General features: G+C 39.7%; 1 protein-coding gene and 1 long non-coding RNA gene across 2 annotated transcripts in view; one reads left to right on the top strand and one right to left on the bottom strand.

Annotated features, from left to right (window-relative positions):
- Window positions 1-13,973, top strand: part of LOC111323230 (uncharacterized) — a 34,275-nt gene extending 20,302 nt beyond the window's left edge. The window contains exons 9-15 of the mRNA XM_022926546.2: window positions 5,997-6,071; window positions 6,559-6,627; window positions 7,135-7,343; window positions 9,827-9,952; window positions 10,359-11,909; window positions 12,147-12,547; window positions 13,383-13,973. Of these exons, the coding sequence (XP_022782281.2) occupies window positions 5,997-6,071; window positions 6,559-6,627; window positions 7,135-7,343; window positions 9,827-9,952; window positions 10,359-11,909; window positions 12,147-12,547; window positions 13,383-13,475 (2,524 nt within the window). The 3' untranslated portion in view covers window positions 13,476-13,973. The remainder of the gene's footprint in view (window positions 1-5,996; window positions 6,072-6,558; window positions 6,628-7,134; window positions 7,344-9,826; window positions 9,953-10,358; window positions 11,910-12,146; window positions 12,548-13,382) is intronic.
- On the bottom strand, window positions 6,706-11,353 carry LOC148727936 (uncharacterized). Its single transcript, XR_015988516.1, has 4 exons — window positions 11,261-11,353; window positions 9,786-9,866; window positions 7,406-7,556; window positions 6,706-6,870 (listed from the first exon to the last, which is right to left on the bottom strand). It is a non-coding gene; the product is annotated as an uncharacterized LOC148727936 (long non-coding RNA).
- Window positions 13,974-14,297: the final 324 nt, after the last annotated feature.

The raw sequence follows: 14,297 nt of genomic DNA, 5'->3' as shown, positions 1-14,297 counted from the left end.
TCGCCGGAAACTTTTTAAATGATAAACTAGACACGTTACAAGTACGAGTACATGATGTGTTTCAGGGTTAAAAATGTTATCGTGACCCCGAACACAACCATACACGTTCATGTAACGTCTGAAAAATGTCACGTACGTACAACACCTTAAGCCACCTTACGTTGTTGCGGATGCCTTCCGTTTGCTTCATGTCTATGACTCCCAATGAGTCTATGACTCCCAAACACATCACGTACTCATCCAAAAAAATGTCACTGCTCAACAGCATCTTGGGGACATCTTAACACTTGCTTCACACGATGCGTACAGGTCGAAAATAGATATTTAAATAGGTAAGATTTACCATACTTGTAAAAACTCCTTGATGAAGTCTGCTATTGTCAGACGAAACGTGTAGGAGATTAAATAAAGTATGCTCACTGATTTATCATTCACAAAAAGGTTTCGATTAAGAAAAAACAAAACAAAACAAAATAAAAGTGTCATCTTGCTCCTAAGCTGGGTGGAGTCAAGGGCTGCTATGCAACAGTGTGTCGTGATGATGATGATGATGATGATGATGATAGTTTATTAACAATTCTGGCAGTTAAAAAAACTGAATAAACAGTGTAATTTTACAAGGATATTAATAAGAATCTTGCTAGATGCCAATAATAAAGTCTATTTACAATAATAGGTCTTAAGTATTACAATAATAATAGTAAGCATTACAATAATAATTGAGTCTACGAATACCTAAAATCAAAAAAAGTCATTTGCTATTTTTGTTCTTTTCACTGTTGTTATGGCTTTGGTATTTCCTGATCTCAACTGATAAGGTACGAAACTTGTCATAGCTTGCGGAGCTAAGAAAGATATGGGGTGGTCTTCATTCCTCATTTCCGCCATCAACTTTTTACAAACGGATATCCTACGATCTACCAACAATGTCAATTTTGCCTGGTCTAGGCCGGGCTTGTTGATAACTAAAATTTGGGAATATAATTTTAAGGCTCTCTTTGTATGGATTCAATAGCATCAGAGAGCTATGCGGGAATGTCTTGCCACACTTCCGCAGCATACTCTAGGACCGATCTAAGATTACAAGTGTAAACCCTAAGCATGTCTTCTGGCATAACTCCTGCGCGTTTCAACAACATTAGAGCGTATAATTTCTTAGCTGCCTTGGCAGTTACATATTCAACGTGAGTATTTCATTTAAGGTCATCTCTAATTACAACTCCAAGAAGCTTATAAGTTCCTACTCGCTCCACTTCTTGATTTCCAACAGTTATAGGTCGTATTGCAGTAATCGAATTCTATATGAAATTTACTTACGTTTCTTTACATTTTTTGGGATTTAATTTCATCCTGTGTTCTATGCAATAATCATGTATTTCTCTGACAACTACATCTAGTATACTAACGGAGTTTCATGGAATAATCTCAAATGCAGTAGTGTCATCAACATACTTCGTACGCACATGCCAATTACTGAGGAGCTTGTTTATCATAACAGTAAAGAGCGTTAATCCGAGTTTTGTTCCCCGTGGGACGCCACCATTGACTTGTTTCCATGGTGACAGGGAGGAGCTAATACGTACAGCCTGTGATCGGTTGGTAAGAAAGGAACGTATCCAAAAAAACAGAGTTTGATCGATGTTGAACAATCTGAGTTCATCTAGTAATATTGAGTGGTCTATGATATCAAAACCTTTAGTAAAATCAGCAAAAAATATTCGAACTGAGCAGTTACCAGAATCAATAGCTTCGTGTATAGCTTGCATTAAATAACTTAATGCGTGCACTGTAGAGTGTCCATGGCGTGCATATTGACGTGGGTCAATAGAGTCAAACACCTGATCTAACAGTCTTTCGTTTATAAAACCCTCTAGTACTTTTGCTAAACAGCTTGTAAGTGCAATTCGTCTCAAGTCTGACTTAATGTTTTGAGGAGGGCAAGCTTTATGGACTGGTGAGATAATTGACTGTTTTAAAGTTTCAGGTACGAAACCTTCTCTCAGTGATTGATTGTAAATATCTTGAATCAATGGTGCTAATTCGGGTGCAAATTGCTTCAACAATTTTTTCGATATTCCATCTGGTCCCACCGCTTTATGCTGGGGCGGATCCAGGGGTGGTTCGGGTGGTTCGGTCGAACCCCCTAAATTTTCCCCCAGAACGCTGGAAATCATGTTTCCGAAGACCTAATTTTCAAAATCTTGGACCCCTCAGAAGGGGAACAATTCTCCGAACCCCCCTCTGAATCCCCCTTGACTAAATCCTGGATCCGCCCCAGTTATGTATGGACAATTTGCGCAAGTCAGATGAAACTTCCTCTAAGGAAACAAGCAACTCTGGTGGAATTACGTTGGGCGGAGTTTGGATTGGCATCAAAGGTTCGAACTCTTGGGTTATATTAGTGAAGAAATCGTTAATTTTAGTCGCTAGTTCTGCAGGACTAGTGATGACGTTACTTAGGAATTGATGGTACCATTCCAATTTACCAGATGTGTCCTGCCCCGTCAGAGATTTGATGTCTTTCCACCATTTCTTGGGGTTAGTTTCAGCCAGACCTTCCACTTTGATGTTATAATAGGAGCGCTTAGCCATCCGCACAAGCAATGACCAAACATACCATGACCGGCGTACAGGCATTGAATAACTTGTCGTACGAGAATAGAGGCTCGAGAATGTGGCGTGCTTACGATATTGGAGGTGGAAAGTTTTATAGCGCAGACCAGCTGGCACGGTTTGGAACACCCCAGGGCCCCACTAGGCTCGTCACAGTGGAAACCTTCAGCAACCCAAACGTAGAAGCAGGTAGTTATCTGTATCCTGCACAGATGTCCTTAACCTGGGTCATCACAAGAACTACCCAATCCGTCACAGAGAGAAGAAGAAAGCTAGATATTTTCGTGTCAAGAGGAATGGTGTATCAAGGTGTTTCAGTAGTTCGCTGCCCTCCAAAAGCACCTTGACATCGGCAAACACTTGGTGAGGCTGACAAAAGAATCTGTTTGCGACACGATCAAGAGAAAATGGATGGAGGCTGTCCCGCCATTCCGTAGGTGTTGGCTACGTTCATGGTCAGACCTCACCCAAAGATCCGGACGAACAATCCCAGGTGGACCTAGGATGGGCCCTTCGGAAAACACGGAAAGTAGTTGCCTTCTCTCAGAAAGCAAATAATTATCTCGTAAACGTGTTCTGGACAGGGGAGAAAACTGTTAAGAAGGCAACAGCTTCAGACGTGGCTTCCCGAATGCAGAGTTAAAGAGACGAAACTGGCCAGAAAATGTTCTCCAAGACTGAGTGATTGTCAGAGCAGCAGATTGGTCGATACTTCAACCGACTATCTGCTCTAACCAGAACTGGTTTACTACAGAGGTCCCCCACTCTAAGTATGACTGAGGATGAAGAGGCTGATGCAGATGATCTAGCCTCAGATGTTGAAAATGACCAAACAAGGCAGATGATAAGGTGGGACCTTGAACTTTAGATTATTCATTTATCCTCTTTCAGTTGCCAGCTGCCGAAGGTAGGTTTTTTATCAATTGCGCATTATAACTCGTTGTTTAATTTGCGAGCAAATAGAGCGTAGCTAATCGTGAGAATTTACATTCATCATTCAATTTATAGTTAGCCCTATTCAGACTTTCTAGAAGTCCACATCTGATTCAATTTTGTAACTTTTTAGCGTATGTGAAGTGGCAAAATTTAGTCGAAGACCGCAGGGTAGGGCACAGCTACCATTAGGTTACTAAAAAAACAGACCTTTGCCTCTTGCTTTTCGTTAAAATTTATCGTCATGCTTCCGAAAACAACTGGATATTTTTCGAATTTTTTTCATCATTACCTAACTTGAATGGAACTTGCGCGGAGCCCACTGATCAAAATATTGCGGCCTCATTCTTTGAGTAACGCAATTTAAGATCGAGCACGAGAGAGATGCAAATTTTATTCATGTAGTTACAGCGTGTTTAAAAAAAAAATGCAGATATTATTTTGATCAAAAAGGAAGGAAAGAGCAAAGAGATCTACAGAATTTTCGAAAGTTGTTCCCTAGGAGACAGCGTGAACAACGCGTTTGAATAATTCATATCCCAATGAAACGTTTCCAACTCACACTACAGATATTTAGTTCGGCCAAGTTCTGCATGGAAATGTTCGATAGTAGTATGTGACAACGATAACACCATTTTAGGTTTATTTTCTGGAATGATAGCGCAGTTTATTGATTTTACATAGCTATTCAAATTTCCTTTCAAGCGAGAAGGCAGAGCTTCTCGTCTGTAATGCAAACGGAAACTTGTAGGTCAACAAGAATGCGGCGTGCGATTTTAAAATCTCCTCTTCCCTGTTACAATCTCTTGATTGTACACTATGATAATAAACAATAAAATTAAAGACTAATCAATGTTTATTGCCGTAAGAAAGCCACATTTGCCTACTTTTTAGCAAATCTCCTAAATAAACGACAGAAGGGACAAAGGGTACGATTCTCCAATCAATATTTCGCCTATATGCCTCTCCTTAAGCGTGAAATTTCCAATTTCTACCGAGAATCTGGAAAGTTGCTTACATTTCTTATCTTCTTTGATGAATTATCTTGTTTAACGAGCTATGAAATGATGGTATACTTGCCTAAATAACTGCCTACAGCTAGAATTGCGTGACAGGTGTAGTTGAGAGAAGCTTTCACAGTCGCAGATTTCAAAAGGCATTCCAGACAAAAATATGGTAGTGCCCAAAGATATTTTAATGATTTTCAGAGATAAAATAATGGAATAGAAAGGGGTGTTGAAATTAGTGTCGTAGCTTTCTGGCAAGGGGAGATATTTGATCTCAAAGTTACCAAATATTTGAGTGAATCGAAAAGTGTAAAAACAAACTACTTTACTCACCTCTGTTGATTGACAAGCCGTCATTCAAATGGATTGGAACTTGTATAGTGCGTTTATAAAGGATGTACCAATATGTATGCAAACTATCACAGTAATTTGTTAAATACAGTTGCAGTAAGAGCTTTTTACATTTTACCTGTTTTGAAGCCATTTTCAGTGAAAACCTAAAAAGAGCAGGGGGTGGTCTATCTCCCCCCGGAAAAGACCAAAGCAGAAACCAGTTTGTCATTTTGAGTTTTGGGGTAGATCCTTTGAACTGGCAAAGTTTCATTGAAATCGGTGAGATGGCATGTATCACGACTGCCTGGTGCTCTCGTGGACACGTTCTTAATTTATTGTTTAAATTTTCCATTCATGTGTTGCTAAGCTACGGAATGTTTTAGTTGCATATCGTATCATGGAGGATGATCGAGAAGAAAAAATTGAATCAAGCAAACCTCGTTCGAAAAGCGATGAAACGCGAAAAAAAAAATAGACCGCTGATAACGCAGAGCCAAGGACTGAAGTGCTTACCACTCGTTTTGTACCCATGGCCATTTTGTACCCAGTCGATTCATACCATTCATACCCAGTCAGTTGAGTCGGTTCGTGCCCATACTAATAAAACATGTTTTCCATTTTACCTATGGTTAAGGTAGGTCGGTCTCATTTGTTTCATAGCAATATAGTGAACGTTAATATAGTTTTGTTTCTACGTCGTTCACTAGTTACCAGTTACCGAATGTAAGGCTCGGCTGAAACCGAAAATGAGGAATCTGGTCTTCTTATTGTAATAAAGGTCGCGAGTATACACTTTCCTTCCTCGCTTGACACTTTACTAACTTGACGTATGCAAAAATTGACATCTGTTAACGTGTTCGCGCGCGTGAGGTATTCCGTGAGATCTTCCGGGTTGTGAATGTTGGGACAGGTCCAAATTAAATCGAACGGGGTCGGGTACGAAGCGACACAAGCCGGGTACGAATCGTACGAATCTGGGTACGAATTGATTGAGTACCCCAAGCCCATGAGTACAAAAAGACTGGGTACCACTGAAGTCCATCGAACTTGTACCACATGCATGCATGTACACTCAGTGTGGTAAGTTGTCTCTCTCGTTTTTTATTACAGATTTTTGCTCAGGACGATGTTAAAGACAGTAACCTCTGCTTTCTTCTCAGGCCTCGACCCTGTCAATTTTAAATTGTGACGTATATGACCATCTACTAAAAACACAAGTAGTATCTAGGAAACATTGTCATAGTGATTTATTATACAGCTGCCAGCGCCCGTGGGCAATATGAAGCGAAAGACTACCCGAGCTGGCAAGCTGGGCACATCCTACCGACTCTGGATTGCCCGCTTTGATCCCGCACATTATTTTAATAAATAGTTATATCTTCTCCAAAATAAAAATTACATTTTATTGGGTTGAACGGCATTTTTTTGAATGGTGCTGATGAAAATTGTCTCTGTACTCAAATGTTTTCCATTTGTTTAGAACAAGAAGGCTTGAAAAGTTTTAAGAGTGCGTTTCTTTCGCTAGCCTTTATCTTTGGCCCATGAGTACAGTCCTGGTTTGATGCAAGTTCATACTTTTCATAGAGTAATACCTTTTTGAGTTTACAATGTCTAACTTTTATTTACCTTTGTCTAAGTTAGCTAGCTGACACAGTTTTATGTTTTGTTGCAGCGTTACACGGAATAGAATTGCTAGAACTGTGTATTATTCTATTCCGGGAGGGGATATCACAATACATTTGTCAGTATAAACTGATATTTTTTCAATGCATGTATAGGTAGTATATCTCTTAACATATCATATATGAACATTGTAAACATCGAGCTCAAAACATACCATCTTTCCTATTCTATCTACAAAACATCATTTTACTTAAAATATAATATAACTATTAATAGCTATCACTGAGAATAAGAGGACACCAGTCAGTGTGATAAACTGATTACACCAAAACGCAAAGAGTCGCATTTCTTTGCAGCACACCTGTAGTAATTTAGCAGAGATTAAATACCATCAGAAGAGAGTAGGAATATTCAAAGTAATTTGTGGATACGTGGAGCGCCACAATGGAAAAGACTTAATTAGAGGCGAAGCAAGTAATGATCACAAAAGTATAGAAACTATGTTGTACTAACCAAACAGAGTGTCGTAGACATTGGTGTATGATATAGTTCTGATTCAAGTGAGCCAATGATACTTAGACCACAATACTTTTAAAAATACTCTTATGATTATTTTCACTCTTAGGGATTCTCTTGATTCCAACGAAGAATCTTTCAAAGTCCCCGTCAGGGAGCGCAACAGCGCTGCATTCTCTTATCTTGTGTCTGCACTACTTACCATGGGTTTCACAGGATCTAAAAACCAATCATACTATATATATCTCCCATGTCCTTTGGGGACATTTTCCGACACTTTGGAGATGGGAAGCGGGAATTGCATAGAGTGCCCTCCTGGTAAGGTTAAGTCTATTGCAATAATCTGACTTGACGTTGTTAACCACGTAATTTAACATTACCTTTTACCAACCAAATGACGGCTTTCCATTTGTAAGACATTTGTCCTGGTGCCAGCTTTTAAAGGTGTCTGAGCATTAGACGAGGGAATGAAAAGTGGGGAATATCACATTGTACTTCATTTGGAACTGAAGCGTGTAGAAAAGGAATAGCCTGCAAATGAAAGTATTTAATCCTTTATAATTAAATTATAGCATCTGCATAGTGCGAAAATTAGCTCGGACCGGATGTCTGCGTATAAACTACTTTGGTGTGATATCCGTGTAATCACATACTTCAGTATGATAACGAAAACAAATTATTAGATATTGTCCTTCAAATGTTTAAAAAAACTCTTTCAGGACACACCTCAATACTATGTCACTGGCCAAGAGAAATGTTTACCTCTATTCTTCATTCAAATGCACAACACTGGTGGAAGCCAGAAACTATTTAATGATATGTGGGATGCAATGAAGAAAAAAGGAATTGATCTCTTCACAACGCTAACGAACAGGCACCATCTTATCGAATGGTTGAAAGTGAACTTGGGAGAGGAGAAATAAGCTTCTAAATTTAAACAGAATTTACATACGAAAGTTACTTCTCAGTAAAGGCTTTATTGCACTCTTACCCTTCAGGGATAGCAGAAGGCTTTATCTAAGGATTTATCAGTTTCCTGTAATCGAATTTCAAGTCGTAATTGCGCGAGGAAAGCTATCAATATAGGATCTCGGCGAAGAGATTCACATAACTAGGAGTCGATCTTTTCAGCAGCAAACCAACGCCTCCACGGAAGAAACAAAATGCAGCAAAACAAGTGCCAGACGTATAAAAAAATTCATAAGCAGATCGTGACTTGTCGAGAACGCTCTCTAACCTCAAGGAATCCTCATTTGCCGTTTAAGGAAAGGATGTTTAAATGACATACTCGACCGTCAGTCGTCAGAGCCAAGATTTAACAAACCCTTACAATCAATAATTGAAAAAAGACAATAAAATGAACGAGCGAACAAAAAGAAAAAGAAAAACAAAATGGAAAGGCATCAAAAACACGAAAACATCAGCATCATTTAGCATCATCTAGCCTATCGTTATGAGAAAAGAGCGCGAGCTACACTCAACTTGAGTTTATCAATTTGTCACCGTTAGTTCAATTTTTTATCCTTTTAATCCATCATGCCGGGTTTCCCGGAAAGTTCCTAAAATCCAGAACGTTCTGCTGTTCCGGGACACTCAGGGGCGTAGCCAGGATTTTTCAAAGGGGGGGGGGGGTCACAGAGGCTACTCACCAGATTGTCATGTCGACCTCCACGCCGTGCATGTTTTACTTCATGTTACGTACAGTTTTGGGATGAGCAGTGAGAGTATAGTGGGCAGGCCAAGATATTGTTATGGCGTTTTCACCACCTGAATATTGTAGGTTGTTTGCTCAAAAGAAGGCCTGCCAAGGAGGGGGAACGGGCACCCCAGGACCCCCCCTGGCTACGCCCTTGACACTCCGAAGTTCTTCTCTTTCCACAGTGTTCCTGGCGCTGGCATTTTGCCAAATTCTGCAGGGAGTCTTTCTAATTTCCTCAATCGATTGGCGGTGCAAATTGAAAGCTTTCGGAGAAAAATTTAAAAAATACACCAGGCTCCGGTTGTTCAAAGAGCAGATAACGCTATCCAACAGATAAATCGCTATCCAGCGGATAAGTGTTACCAAAACGTACTGCACTATCCACCGGATAGAGATTTATCCAGTGTATAGCGTTATCCATCCTTCGAACAACCGGGGCCAGATCGTTTAGTCATCAGCTTATTCGGATAATTATATAACTACCCTAAGGTTTTTAGGCGAAATTTCAATGTTTCAAAGAATAAATGTATTTAATAAAATTAAAGTCATATAAATAATAAATTATAAGGGAAACCATTTTCTTTCATCCATCAGGGTGAAATGAACCAAAAACTTAAATTTGACTCAAACCATACGATGATTGTTGGTGTTGAAAAATAGCTCCAAAAACGGGCTGCCTTGTAAGATCTAACATGATAATATTAGCTGGTTTGTAATTGGTTTTCGAAAGCGCAACTTTGTAGCTGATTGAAACATCGTTTATCAGAAAGTTTTAGGTACTAGTGTCGGTTTATATTAGAATCGCATCACTGATTACAATCTCGCATTCTGATTGGTTAAGGAAGCGAGGTATTTAGCGTGGAATTGCGAGTTCAAAACGAGGCTAAGTGATATTGTTTCGCATCTAAGTAAGCATAACAACTAAAACCGATATCGCGATTCGTGCGATATCGGTTTTCGCGTGCAATTTAACGCGGAATTCCCTCGTCAGGTAATGAATTTTCCTGTATTATTAATATATGAAATTTAACGCCATGAATTTTAACGCTATGTAAACCCACCTTATAGCAAGGCTTTGCCATTTGCTCCGTTCTTCTTTCAGGTGGTTATTATTCCGACACTTTTGGTTACGTAGCAGAAAGCTGTAAGAAATGTCCAAATGGTTCTTACGTGGCATATGACAAAAAACCTGGAAAATCCGTTCTAGATTGCAAGACGTGTCCAGATGGTAATGACATATGAAGTACTTTCAGTTATAACATAAGCCGAGAAATTTCGGAGACTTGATCGGTTGAAATTCAAATATCGCTATTTCGGTGTAATGTTGGCATAACAGGAAAAATGGATGGTATAACAAGGTTACCACGACAACACTGAACGCAATTACGTTTTTCTTTTGTTTAAAAAATGGTGGCAAGATTCCTTGAAATTTCCGGTATGGAAAGGAAGGAAAGGTAGTTATGCATGTAAGCGTATGCGTTACCGAACATTTCTCGGCTTTTTCATAGCGACTCCAAAGAAATATGATAAGACTCGTCATATTTGATACAAGGGTTTTTTTGGCTGAAGGTTTAACTCAATGAGGTGGAAGTAAGTGAAATGACTGAATAAAGTACAATATTAAATTCTGATAGGAACGGAAACTGACTTTTTCGCTGGACATCGTGGTTGTGCCTGCTTGGAAGGACACTACAGAACCCATCTGTTTGACAACTGTACAAGTTGTGGCCGAAGTGGGCTGCTATGCCAAGATGAGTATGCTTCGCTAAAACCTGGCTTCTGGTGGCAATGGCGGAACGAGTCCTATAAACATCGCTATGAACATTTTATTAAAAATCTGGCGGCAAAGTTGCCTGCATTGGACGATTTCTCCGTACAATATCCTTACGCAATACCAACACCTTACAGGTGTCAGGTAGAAGAGTCTTGCAAAGGAGGTTTAGATTCACCATGCGGAGAGGGGTATCATGGTCCAATTTGTGCTGTTTGCAGTCCAGGATATCACAAGCGATTTCACTCTTGTAAAAAATGTTCTTCACGAGCCTGGATCGCAGGACAGTTATCTATTATCGCTGCTATTTTAGCAATACTGATGGCCCTTTTGATTTGGAAAAGAAAAACTAATCTTTCACAGGACCGGGGACTCTCTTTTTTGGACAATTTGTTGTCGAAGCTTAAGATCTTGATTGGTTTTTACCAAGTCACTCATGGCTTGCTAGACGTCTTCTCGTTCATTGAATGGCCAGATTCGTTGCAGGTTGTGTCCAAGCTTTCGGGAATTTTACAGATGAATTTGCTTCAGATTGCACCGATTCACTGCCTTAATCACAAATTACACGTGGATGCCTTTGGAGATTTGTTTGTGATCTTGTCAATGAATGTAATGGTCATTGTCGGTTCGTGTTTGATTTACGGTGTTTGGAAAATGATTATCTCACGAAATCAAAACATGGAGAAAGATGCAAAGCTACACAAAATTTCACTGACGAAAGTTCTCATTTACAGAAACGTGTTTTTCTTCCTGTACGTGACCTACCTGAGCACCAGTTCGAAGACGGCCAGTGTTATGCCGTTCGCCTGCCAGAAACTCTGCAAGGATAGGAGAGAAGAGTTCTGTGACGAATATCTTAAAGTAGATTACAGCATAAAATGCCAAGGAGCCAATTACACTCATCTGCTGATTGTCGCTTACATTTCAGCGGCATACGTTATTGCTTTGCCTTCTGTTTCTTTCATCGCCCTTTGGAGGCATCGGCGAACAATCATAACTGAGAAGGACAATGATAATGGCTCTGATCCAGAAGTTGTTGACGGATTGCGATTTCTCTTCGAAAACTACAAACCTGGTTCGTGGTATTGGGAACTGGTTGAAATGTCCCGCAGATTCATTCTTACATGTGGCCTCATTCTCGTGGGTCAAGAAAGCAGATCGTTCATTGGTTTGGCCTGGGTCGTTGCCGGTATGTATGCAGTGCTCTTCTGTTGGATCAAACCCATGCAAGATACTTTTGAGAACAGACTGATGTCCACTTCCCTTGCTGTTACAATTGTAAACCTGGGTGTTGGTGCTGTGAGCAGAATTCCCGCAGAGAACATGTCAAACATGGTGGATCATCACATGGACGCTTTGGCAATGAAGATACTGATTCTTGGAGCCAATACTTTGGTGATTGGTCTTCTTGTTGGTAAGATAAAAGTTAAAAACTCAACTGCAACTTTTACATACCCTTCGTATTAAGGTTAACTTTATCGTATCTTGAGTTTATCTGAGCAGCAACTAATCATTGAAATAAAACGTAGGAGCTCAATTGATTTGGTTAACAATTGAAACCAAGTCAAAGGCTTCTAGGGTTTGTAATTCCACATCTTTTGGAATTTTTACCGTTCCTCAGAGAATGTTTAATTCTTCATTTTCTTTTTAGTTCAGTACTTGGCGTTCTTACATCAGTTTTTCAAAGAGTGGCGCAAAAATCCAAAATGGTCTTTTTCTTGCTGCCTGGTATTGCTTCTTCCACTTAATGATCTTCAGGGCGAGATTCGTGGGATGGTAGGTAAGAATATGCTTAAAACTCAGCTTCAGGCAGGGATCATTGAGAAGCCCTCCATTGCGGCCAGTGCAAAAGATACTGGAGCATTGAGTTTTTCTCTAACTCATGAAGACAGTGAAAGACAAGAAAGAAGTTCAGTAAAATCCAAAGTTACCAGAAACGGCAACAGCGACACTAAATGTGACCGTGGGACACAAACAGAAATATTCACACCTGCATCTGCCGCTATCGCTGTTCATGGGAAGCGCGCCTGTGGATATCCATGTGACTACATGGTTAGTAAGATCCCGTTTTCGTTTGTTTGTTTGTTTTTGTTTTAAGGGGATGGCATAGTTGTTACGGAGACGGCGTCCATTATGTCTGGTAAATCCCGAAGAAGCGTCCCTGCTAAAATTAGACAGTTCCATACACCGAATGCAAATATGGCGTCCAATTTGAGTTGCCATTGTTCTGGACTGACTAGCCTCTCACACATGTAATAATGCTTTTGTATTTCCACGTGAAGACGAGGCTAGTCAGTCTAGAACAATGGCAATTCAAATTCGACGCCATATTTGCATTCGGTGTATAAGATTTCCAAACGACATACAAAAAAGGTTACCATTCCACAAAATAATGGTTTTTCCCTTAGATGTGGATTATATAGAACTGATATGGGCAGTGCAACATCATCTCGTCTACTCTTAGCATTGACCTACACCTAAGACTGATGGGTTAAAGAAAATATGTAACATATACAGCTTTGTCCAAGGCCGGGGGCCAACTGAACTCTTCATTTCGTTTGGATAATGAGAATTTTTTTTAAATCTGTACATTTCTAGGGTCTGCCAGCCTGCATTTCGTGGCTAGTCGTTGACGTATTATATGTTGATACTTCTCTATTCGATATAGAAGAGAAAATGTAATGGTCTTTCTAATTTGTGATATGTATTCTATTGTCAAACCTTTTCGAGGATTTTCTTTCTTTTGGGAGAATTTGCCCCAACGCTGGCCAGCTACTGGGCATTTTTCTTAGTTATTTACGTCCCATATTCTTCGACCTATATGCAATATCATTTCTTGTTATGTTTATCTAATATATTGAAACTTAAGAATTGTTCTTAATTTCAGGAGTCGGCCGCGTCGCACCACTGCATACTATTTCCTGAAGCAGATGAAGCCACCTCAGAGGAAGAAACGACAGACACGAATAATGAGGAATGAAGAAGACGGCCAGAAATGTTTTAACATTTAGCATACAAGGCAACGCATCCTTTTTAATTTAACATATTTACTACAATAGCAAGAGCAAACATGTTTAGACGAAACATGATTGTTTATCATACACTCTAATAACGTTTTTTGAGGTATTATTTACACCTATTGACATACAATACTTGCATTGATTATTGCTTTAGAAGTTTCCCAGATGAATTCGAAGGCACCGTTCGGATTTACCCAAACCTATATACTACGGTAGTATAATCAGATATGCACGGGCTACACTGTTTTCCAAGTAAATGTACGCGTTGCCATTACTATTATCATCATATTAGTACATGTATTGGCAATATTCATAAATATTATTACTAGCTAATAATAATTATACTGATACAGTTTCAGCTGAGTTTATGCAAGTCCTATTCGGATTGTAGACATGCTTGTCCAAGATGGAACACTTAAAATAAAGTTAAATAAAGTCAGCACAAATATTGTGTCATTTTCTTTGATGCGACGTATACCTACCCCTAGCCCCTTTCGAAAAGAAAAATGAAATTCCAGTCAACTATGTCAAGTATTTTGTGAAACAACGGTACTTTAGGATGGAAGGACACCAAAGGGACCAGTCATTATCTACCACGGGGGGGGGGGGAGGGAAGGGGAGGGCAGGGGACTTGATTTTCAGGGGTTTGAGAGGGTGGGTCAGTCGTTTCCAAAAGAGTATAAAGTAGGGACTATAGAGAGCTGACCGCCAATTAACTGCTAATGAGAGGGGTAGGGGGTCATTATATAACTACAGAGTACAGTACCCTATGGGAGGATCAG

Source organism: Stylophora pistillata, chromosome 6, assembly GCF_964205215.1.
Source record: "Stylophora pistillata chromosome 6, jaStyPist1.2, whole genome shotgun sequence".
Lineage (NCBI taxonomy): Eukaryota > Metazoa > Cnidaria > Anthozoa > Scleractinia > Pocilloporidae > Stylophora > Stylophora pistillata.
This window is presented reverse-complemented; position numbering and strand designations above follow the sequence as displayed.